This window comes from Pygocentrus nattereri, chromosome 30 (genome assembly GCF_015220715.1).
Source record: "Pygocentrus nattereri isolate fPygNat1 chromosome 30, fPygNat1.pri, whole genome shotgun sequence".
Classification (NCBI taxonomy): Eukaryota; Metazoa; Chordata; class Actinopteri; order Characiformes; family Serrasalmidae; genus Pygocentrus; species Pygocentrus nattereri.
The window spans coordinates 5,250,807-5,261,349 of record NC_051240.1 but is presented as its reverse complement, the minus strand read 5'-3'; the positions used below and the strand labels follow the sequence as shown (position 1 = coordinate 5,261,349).

General features: G+C 42.2%; 1 protein-coding gene across 1 annotated transcript; it reads left to right on the top strand.

Annotated features, from left to right (window-relative positions):
- The first annotated feature begins 2,167 nt into the window (after positions 1-2,167).
- LOC108424718 (E3 SUMO-protein ligase CBX4) lies at positions 2,168-9,901 on the top strand. Its single transcript, XM_017692906.2, has 5 exons — positions 2,168-2,353; positions 2,684-2,727; positions 3,460-3,525; positions 7,329-7,395; positions 8,174-9,901. The coding sequence occupies exons 1-5, from the start codon at positions 2,285-2,287 to the stop codon at positions 9,467-9,469; spliced, it is 1,542 nt and encodes a 513-aa protein (XP_017548395.1). The 5' UTR covers positions 2,168-2,284; the 3' UTR covers positions 9,470-9,901.
- Positions 9,902-10,543: the final 642 nt, after the last annotated feature.

Below are 10,543 nucleotides of genomic sequence, written 5' to 3'. Positions count from 1 at the left end.
ACTCATGGTTCTATTTACAGCCCTCGCTTTTACTGAAGAAACCTTGTAAAACAAATTTTAAGATTACATAACTCATGGTTCTAAACAGAACCACTGCCTTTACTAAAGAATCCTTGACCTTTTTTAAGACTGCAGAACTCATAATTCTACATAGAATCTTTACTTTTATTAAAGAATCCTTGTGGAAGGATTTTTAACCATCTTTTAAAGAGTGTAGAACTCATGGTTCTAAATGGAACTACTGCCTTTACTAAAGAACCCTTTCACAGATATTTTAAGAGTGTAGAACTCGTGGTTTTATTTACTTGTCTTTCCTAAAGAAACCTTGTAGAACTATTTTTAATAGCGCAGAACTCATGGTTCTAAACTTGTACAACAATTATTCAAGAGTGTAGAACTCATGGTTCTATGTAGAACCCTTGCCTTTACCTTTGGTCTTATCTTTTTAAGAGCATGCTGCAGAGCATAGTGACTAATACAGAGAACCTACAGCGGGAAGCCGCTTAAAATAGATGTTTATTTTGAACGCCCTGATGCTAATCTCTGTTTTTAACATGCGTCGCATTTGCGCTTTCACTCTTGCTGCATTAGTCTGACACAAACAGCTAACATGTCCTCCCAGAAAACCATGCCGCAATAAATATCCACATGGAAATTATACCCCACTCTCTCTCCTGTCCATATCAAAGGCGCTCTGCCCAACATCTGGCTCCTTCCTTTAAGCAGTTTCTTTAAAGCCGGCCTGCTTGCTGTTGATAAATAAAATGTCTGGTGTTCTTCTTTAGAAACCGTCTCCTGTGCTGCATTTACACAACATACACTACCGATTAGAGAACCACCTTGTCTATTAATTATCCATTTATCCATCAGCTCATTATGGACACGATTAACAGCGCTTGGGATGAGGTTGGAATAGGCTGAGAACTCCCTGCTGAAAAAAAACTATGTTTTTTGTTGGTTACTGGCGGCTTTACATCACAATGGGAAAGGCTGTAATGGTTTTATTACACGTATCTATAACCTAAGAATAGCTCAGCCAGTTTGCATTGAAGTCCCTGTAGTTACTGAGTAATAAGCCCTAGTATGTAATACTAAGGGGTTGAAAGGTGATCTGATTCTTGACACATCTGATGGTTTCCGGATAAGATCTAAAGGTGTTCTACAGGAAGTTAGTTGTCTCTAATAATAACCATTAGGTCAGTTCCACCCTAATGGTTCTAAACGTCTTTAAGCAGCCACCAACAAAGCAACAAACACCTCACAGGTTTTCCGATAAACACAAACAAATCCACATGTTGTGTAGGTATATCGTTCTTGTATGTGAATGTTCTACCACATCTGTACTGTTCTACACTGCCTTCCCTCATTTGGACCGTTCTAGACTGAGCTCCCTCGTTGACACTGTTCCAGACTCTTCTCCCTCATTCACACTGTTCTAAACTGCTCTGCTTCATTGACAAGGTTCTAAACTTTTCTCCCTCATTGACACTGTTCTTGAGTGTTCTCCCTCATTCACACTGTTCTAGACTGCTCTTCCTTATTTGCACTGTTCTAGACTGCTTGTCCTGATTTGCAGTTTTTTGACTGCTTTCCCTCATTTGCATGGTTCTAGACTGCTCCACCCCACTCACACTGTTCTAGACTGCTCTCCCTGATTCACACTTTTTTAATGCTTTCCCCTCATTCACACTGTTCTAGATTGCTCTACCTCATTTACACTCATTTTTAAGTTTTTAGTTTTCTCGAAAAGTTCACGTTTTCTCTCACCCACACTGTTCTAGAATGCTCCTCCCGTTCACACGGTTCTTATGTGTTCTTCCCCATACATGCCATTCTAAAAAGTTCTCCTTACTCACACCATTCTAGAACATTTTCCCTCGTTCGCACTTTTCTTGAACACTGTTTCCATTCCCGAGCACACTACTTTAGAACGTTCTCCTCTTTCGCTCTGGAACGTTTTACCTGTTCTCATTCTGGAACAATATAAAGCTTTTATCTCATTAAGCTTTTGGGTCACATTAGAACGCTGGGCTGCATTCTAACCGCTGGCTCGCGCATCGCTCCTAAAGCGAACCAGGGCTGCGCAGCTGATTGGGCGCAAATCTCAGCGCCTCCCTCCCAGCGACCCCGCCTCCCTCTCGCGTCTACGTCACGGCGCGCAGGCAGGCTGTAGTGCATGAAAGCTTCTGGTGTGGAGCTGCGCTCGCGCAGACTTCAGGTTCACGCACGCACGCACGCATATACGCCCTGAGCGCGGAGGCTCCAGCGACCGAGCAGCGGGGAAATGGAGCTGCCCGCCGCGGGAGAGCACGTCTTCGCCGTGGAGAGCATCGAGAAGAAGCGGATCCGAAAGGTCTGGGCAGTGTTGTGAAGTGTGTGTGCGCGCGCGCGCGCCCGCGCTCGTGAGCGTATGTGTAGTGGGAGGGTGTGATGATGCACAACTTGCATTAATACAGAAGGCTGAAACTGGCTTCTTATTCGAACTCTCCGTTCCACCTTAAATGGTGCGTCAGTTACTTTCTGGCGCCTCAGTCGTCAGAATGTAACTGCTGCACCATTTAAGGTGGAACGGAGAGTTCGAAAAACAAACGGGCGAATATGAAGCCAACTTTTTCCTCGTGCTTTAATGGGCTTAGGAAAAGTTCCTCGCGCTTAACGGGCGGGTCATTTTTTCTCTCTGCAGGGGCGATTCGAGTATCTGGTCAAGTGGAGAGGCTGGTCACCCAAGTGAGTCTGCATTTAACCCTGTTTCTGACATGAGTGCGTGAGAGAGAGAGAGAGTGTGTGTGAGAGAGAGAGAGAGAGAGAGAGTGTGTATGAGAGAGTGAGTGTGTAAGAGAGAGAGAGTGTGTGAGAGAGAGAGTGTGTAAGAGAGAGAGAGAGAGAGTGTGTGAGAGAGAGAGTGTGTAAGAGAGAGAGAGAGAGAGTGTGTGTGAGAGAGAGAGTGTATGAGAGAGTGAGTGTGTGAGAGAGAGAGAGAGTGTGAGAGAGAGAGTGAGTGAGAGAGAGAGAGGGAGGGAGGGAGGAAAAGATGAAGTCAAACTTCATCCCGCTGCGCGCGCTGCTTCTGCTGCTGATGCACGAGCTCGTGTCAGTCGTGAACAGCAGCGGTAACGCGAATGACGGCATGCGCGCGAAGCTAAGAGCCATTTATTGTGGCGTATTCTCTGTACTGTTGACATTAGATGTGCGCGCGCTTGTGTGTGTGCGCGTTGTAGCGCGCGTGAGATGTTCGCCCCACTTGTGCATGCGCTCTGCTTCCCTCCGCGAGCTGCTGTTGAAGATGACAGCCACGATTGTGACGGGGTTTGGCTAAAAGAGAGAGAGCGCGCGCGCGAGAGAGAGAGAGCTGATCATGTTCACGCGCCATCATCCCCCCTCCCCCTCATCTCTACTCTCTCTCTCTCTCTCTATCTATATTGTATCTGTCTCACTGTTTTTCTCTCTTTCTCTTTTTAGGTATAACACGTGGGAACCAGAAGAGAACATCCTTGACCCGCGCTTGCTGATCGCCTTCCAAAACAGGTGAAGAGTCTCTCTCTCTCTCTCTCTCTCTCTCTCTCTCTCTCTCTCTCTCTCTCCCTCGCTCGCTGTCAAAAGGGAGGGTGCATGAGCAAACAAGAGCGGGAGAGAGAGTTGCGCATGCGCAGAACGGTCTGAATGGTGGCAGAATTCAGACTGCGTCGTATGCTACATCTACACGTGTACACACATATACGTCACCTATGGATATAGTAACATATATGCATCTATATATATATAAGGTTATTCAATTATGAAATTATAACCAAAATTAACAAAACATAGATTTCAGAGGAGTATCAACAACTAAATCTACTCTCAGCTGTTGGAGTGTTCAGTGTGTCACTCTTTCCCTTTGTTACGGCTTCCATACTTTTCAGGAGAAAAAAAGTCACTTTCAGTTTCTCAAAGAATCTGCAGACACACCTCCACAGTTCAGTCTTAGAAGCTGGTTGATCGTTTTCTGAAGTAATCAAACCCATTCCGTGGTGTTGAGGTCTGGACTCTGGGGTGGTCGGTCCATCGTCCAGTCTTTGTTTGACGTGTCCGTCTCCTTTTCTCAGTGAGGTTCTTCTTGAACGGCTACACATCCTTTCAGACCCACAGTGCTGAGTCTTCTCACAGTGGAAGGGTGGACAGACACACGTGTGAATGTTTTCAGATCTGAAGCAGCTTTAAGTGCTGATTATCTGATGGGGACGGTTTTGGTGTCTACCAGGTCTTCCAGGTGGTTGTTAGGAATCCCAATTTTTAATGTTCTCAAGAGTGCAGGTGGATTATGTAATGTCTAATTTCCGCAGAAATATCTTGAACTTAATGGGCGGTTTGGCTGACAATTAAATAAATGAAGGGTGGTCTCTGACTTATGTATCGACAGACAAATGCAGACATGTCTACACACACACACACACACACACACACACACACACACACACACACACTTGTGTTATTACATGCATACGCTGTCAGAAATACGGCTGCTAATGTGACCATAAAACATGTAATTGCTTGTCTTAAATAACAAGTCATACAGTCTGAGGGTTATTATTCGCCTGTTCTACCTCTTAGCTGGGCTACACTGTTACAGAAGATGGTTCTATAAGGTTTCTTTAGTAAAGATAGTGGTTCTATATAGAACCGTGACGCTTAACAAAGACTTATAGAACCTTTTTGAAAAAGGCTCTATAAAACATCAAAAAGGGTTCTTCTGTTATCAAGATGTCAAGCTTGTAACAATAGAAGAACCATTTTTGGTGCTGTATAGTACTACATACAACACATTCTCCATCTAGCACCAAAATGTTTTTTTCTACTGTTACAAACTTGACATTATAACAAGAGAAGAACCCTATTTGGTGCTATATAGAACCATTTTCAAAAAATGTGCTCTATGTAGAACCATTGTCTTCACTAAAGAATCCTTGAAGAACCATTTTAAGAGCGCACATTTAATGCCTGTTTTAATGATCTTTAATAATTGAGGCTTTATGAAGGTAAATCTGAGACTGATTGTTACCGCATGATGTCCATGAGCCATTTTTAAGGATGATCTTAAATTCTTTCTGTTTTTCCACTGTTATTTCTTTCATTATAACGAGGGTCATTCTTAATAAAACCATAATAGACGAGGGCAGTGTGATTATCATTCTGGGGAACGCTTTAAACGACGTTTTAAATGCAGGAGCAGGTACGAGCCAAAACATACACCGACCTTTCAGCGCAGTTTCAAAAATAGGTGCATATTCGCCTCCAGCATGCATTAGTGCCCACCCACCCACACCCCCCACCACAAATTCCAAACATTTGCCTTTAACTGGCATCTGCTCGGGCCATTAGTGCCGTCCCTCTGGGACGAGGTACACAGGGGTGAGTAATTGCAGGGCTGTCCCGAGAGCGTGAGTGTGGTTTAATTAGTCTTGTGTAAGGATAGAAAGGGAGTGAGGTGGGAGTGTGATTTGCTGAAATGCACATTTTTCATCCCCTTGCTAGAGCGTGCTGTTTTTGGTTGCCTCCCATTGCAGTGCATGACTCAGTGTCGGACTGGTTCATCAGCACAAAAATCAGCCTGAGATTTGTTTTTGTGAAAGTGAATGACGGCAGTGGTAAAAAGTGAAAGGCAGTAAAAGGTATAGAACATTTACATTGAGGAAGAATTTTCGTTTCGCCTCATGCTGGGTCATATGGCGGGGTTTCCCCAAACTTATGCAATCAATGCTGTCATTATGAGAAACAGCACGGCTTTCATTATCTGCATTAGGGCACCCGGTCCTGTTGAGTTGGGCCCTACAGACATTTATATAGTTAAATCATAAAATTTGGGCGTTTGAATAAAATGTGCTGTTACAGTTGAGTGCAAAAGTTTGGGCAAAAAAGTTTTTTTTTTTTAAATAAGTAAATAAGTCTAAATAAGTACCATTTATTTGCTAAATTTAACTTCTGGGGGAAAATAAACATAAAAAAATTATAAAAATGCCACATTTTTGTATTTTATGCTTTATATTTTTCCAAATATGGTAATGTCAATCAATAAATGGAAATTGTTCAGTAAAATTTGCATAGAAAATTCCATATATCTTTTTGTTCTCTGTGGAGCACGTTAGCTTATTTTCACTTTGAACATCGACAAAACAAGTAATTTGACTGTTCAGACTTTTGCATACAGCTGTTGTGTTGTCTGTTATCATGCCCAGTCCAGTCCTCTGTCTCCATGACTGTGCCATGTTTCCTGCTGTGACCTCACCTAAACAGGCCTGACTTGATTTTTATTCAGGAAGAGATCTGTTACTATGCCAAGTGTCATACAGTGTAAAAATGTCTACCACTTCATGTAGTAATGATGAGTCTCATATTTAGCCTCATAAAGCCTAATGATTGAATTATCAAGGATAATGAAAATTGAGTTTAATGTGCACTTTTAAAGAGATGGTTCTTCAAGGGTAGAGACAGTGGTTCTGTATTTGCCTGCTTTTGCACAGTGAAATAGTTCTTCAGATGGAGAATGTGTTGTAAATGGTTCTATTTAGGTCTGTATGTTACAAGCGTGACATTGGCTGTCAAGCCAAACATTTTTGCCAATCCAATAGGTTATAGATTAGGACTGAGGTGTTAATGTGCTCACTCTACTCAACAATCTGATCAACAATCTACTCAAAAAATCTCAAAAAAAAATATTATCATCCAAAATGATGTGCATCTGTAGAGCAAGCATCATGTGAGTCCAGTCAGAGTGAGACAAGCAGCAGTGAACAGTGCTTCTGTTTTTAGTTACTTTAAAATAATGTCAGACTCAGGAAAACATACTTCACATGTACTTATTAAAAAAGGCCAAGAGGAAGATGTTGTGTTCTGAGACACATACGGTGGACGCCCGTCCCAACGCTGTCTTTTAAAGCTCAAAGCGTAAACTTTGTCTCATGTGCGGACCAGTTTCTGCTCCCGCCGTGTTGAACGTTATAAACTTTCACTTTGACGTGAACGAACATGCGAAAGTGTACATAAACTTTCCGATTGGGAAGATAATCAGATACACTGATTTACATGGTTACTGATCTTCTGTTTGTATTATTTACAGAATTAACCACCTCATGCAAACCTATAGATATTGTACTCAAAATTGCCTCAGTTGGACTTGAGGTGTATACATACATATTTATAAATTTGGAGGACCATTTTACCATGCAAAGAACCATTTAAGCATGCAAATACAGAACAATTGTCTTTACTAAAGAAACATTAAAGAACTGGCTGAATAAGCAAAGCCTTATTATACCACAAGAAGATTCTAAAATCTTGTTCTTCTCTTTCAGAGAGCGTCAGGAGCAGCTGATGGGGTATCGCAAAAGAGGCCCGAAACCTAAGCAGCTCCTCACGCAGGTGAGGAACAGTGCAGCCTACACCCAAACCCTTTACTTCTGTTTTGTTGGTGTTTTTAACCAGATCTTTGCAATGCAAGCAAATGGGAACATTTGTTTATCAAGGGGAATTTGAGGAAAATAGCTGACTCTCCAACTTCTCTATACAATCCTGCACACTGTGGACGAGCGGGTGACTCAGAGTGCAGTGCTTTACATGTGAAAACTGTGCTCTCCACAGGAATATTATCCAGACTATGCAGAAATCCAAGAATATACTATGATTAATACACATGAAGTAAAGAGATTTATTTAATATTCAGTTCAAGTTAAGCATTTTCAGGAGATATTTTTAAGTAGATTATATATAAAGTAACTCACGTATAAGGAAACAAAGTCAAAGGAAAACTAAAAAAATGGTTAAAAGCACTCTTCTTTGCATGGTAAAATGGTTCTTCAGATTGATGGGAATGTTTTGTATGTAGTTCTGTATAGCAGCAAAAAAGGGTTCTTCTATTGTTACAAGCTTGACATCAGCACGCTGTCAGAACACCTTTGGTGTTATATTGAACCAATTTCAAAAGGGTTCCATATGGAACCATATACAATGCATTCTCCATCAGTCTGAAGAACTATTTCACCATGCGCAGAACCGTGTAAGCATGTAGATGGTTCTTTGAGTGTTCATGGTTCTGCATGGTTCTGAACCACTGATTGCCTAAAGAACCCTTGAAAAACCATCTTTTTAGGAGTGTAGTGTATCCAGTGTTAGTTCATGGATCATTCTGCTTTCAATTCAGGTCTCGTCGTTTGCCCGGAGATCAAGCGTCCTCTCTGGCCTGCAGGAGGCGTCGCAGGACAACAGTCTCAAGGCAGTTGTGGACCCAGCACAGACACAGCAATACCAGCTGAACAGCAGAAAGCTCCACCAGTACCAGCCCATCTGCAAGGAAAGCTCAGGAGATGCTCTGGTCAATGGAAAAAAGAAGCACTACTACCAGCTGAACAGCAAGAAACACCACCACTACCAGCCTGACCCAAAAATGTACCAGGACGTGAAGGGAACCGAGGTGGATAAGGAAAGCTGGAACCTTCCTAAGGCCCTGCCGCAGAAATGGCTCCAGGATAAGGATGTGGTTTGCCTCAACAAAGTGAAGGACATCACTATTGGACTTGAGAAGCTTCCAGCTAACCTCCATGGTGGTGTGAAGTCAGAACTTGCTAAGGAAGATGTGAACCAGGCTAATGGAGTAAGCAACAGGCTGAAGATTGTAAAGAACAAGAATAAAAATGGACGAATTGTCATTGTCATGAGCAAGTACATGGAAAACGGTACGCAGGCTGCTAAGATTAAAAATGGGGAAATGGACGTGGGGGCGAGGCAGCAGGAGCTGCTGGAGAACCAGTCTGACGTAACGGATAAGAATAAGCACTCTAAGAAGCATAGCCTTGAGAATGGCTGGAAAAAGGACAACAAGGATGACGGGACACCTCCCCCATGTGGATTTACAAATGGAATATCTGGCCCCGCTGTGGATGGTTTGGTTACGTCAAGCACAAACAAAGCAAAGGAGCTTCACAGTTCATCGCCTGATCAGTCGTCGCAGTTGACCACCAAGTCCTGCATGAACTCAAAGCTTTTGCAAAAGGCCGTTCTTCACCATTTAGATCAAAAGACCAGTCAGGGCACCCACAAGCGGCGCTATTCAGAACCGAACAGCGAGCGGGACAGTGAGGCCAAAAGATTCTTGAGTTTTCGTAGTATAAGTGCGCCAAATGCAGAAACGAGCCACTGCCAAAGTAACGGTCACCAGAACTCAAATGGACACCGGTTTGAATTCTCAGACTGTCAGGATGAGCCCATGGATCTGAGCTGTTCACGATCGAGAAAGGAAAACAGTTCAATCACAAATTGTCAAATAAATGGGAATTCTAAAACATCTGAGAAAGAGGTGGCGCCTCAGCAAGAACGGACACAAAAGGATCCGGAATCTGAACATGCTCCGAGCTTCACGCCTTTTCTTGGGAATATAATAATCACGGATGTTACGGCCAACTGCCTTACGGTGACGTTTAAGGAATATGTGACTGTTTAGAAAGTCTTGTTTTTTTTAAAAATAATAATTACAAGAAAAAAACTACTGACTTCATAACGCATGAATTGATTTGTACAAATGTAAAGTAGGCTTTAGCTGTTTTTAGAATAATCCTGTATAAAGTGCAAGTTTTGATATTTTCTGTCTGGCTGTTTCAATTTGTCATGCTAGCTATTCCATATGAGTGACGATGAGCCAGCAAAGCAGGGTTCATTTTCTGTCAATGGCTTGTTTCTGTTGGCTGTGCTTTATTTCAGAAAGCTAATATGTCTAAGAAGCACTTATGTATGTAATGTAATGTAACGCTATGTAATGTTAAACATTTTTACTGTTCTTTTCTCATCTCAGAGTTTTGTAAAGCGCTTTTGCACACAAAGTGTGTCTATTGAGATTCGTGTGAGCACATTAAAAGCTTATTTTTGTGTGTCATTACATTGCTAGTCAATATGATTTTGGATTTCAGGCTCGTGTGCATATGTGGCAGGAAAGATCAGGCCATGTAAACAGAAGATAGCATAGCAGTTTTTCCTTGCCTAATGCAGAAGGCTTCGGTATCAGTGCACTTTGCCCTGTCCTTTTATAAACTGAGATCTTGGAGGCTCTTATCACAACTGGAGTGGTTCTACTCTCAGACTAATCACACTATCCACAGCGTCCTCAAGCTAAGTGGTGGCATATCGCGTGTCTCCAGCATCATGCTTTCTCCTTAGCACTTCATGTCCTACTGCAACGGTTTCTCTTTATTTTTATGGGCATAAATGATAATAAATAGAAAAGTGTTTATTGAAGGGTTCTTTACTAAAGTCAATGGATTTATATATAGAACCATGACAACTCTTCAAGAAGATGGTTCTTCAAGGCTTCTTTAGTAAAGCCAGTGGTACTATATAGAACCATGAACACTTCAAGAACCATTTGCATGCCTAAGTGGTTCTTTGAATGTGAAATGGTTCTTCGGTTTGATGGAGTATGTTTGTGGAAATGGTCCCATATAGCACCAAAAAGTTTTCTTCTGTTGTTACAGTGTTAAGCTTGTATGCAATAGAATATTTCTGTGTTATATAGAATCATATA

What these genes read in the sequence shown, in the direction of transcription:
- LOC108424718 (XM_017692906.2), top strand. Translation starts at nt 2,285, where the DNA reads ATGGAGCTGCCCGCCGCGGGAGAGCACGTCTTCGCCGTGGAGAGCATC. An exon ending in TGGAGAGGCTGGTCACCCAA is followed by an intron (nt 2,728 to 3,459) that starts GTGAGTCTGCAT and finishes TTCTCTTTTTAG; the next exon opens with GTATAACACGTGGGAACCAG. An exon ending in CTGATCGCCTTCCAAAACAG is followed by an intron (nt 3,526 to 7,328) that starts GTGAAGAGTCTC and finishes CTTCTCTTTCAG; the next exon opens with AGAGCGTCAGGAGCAGCTGA.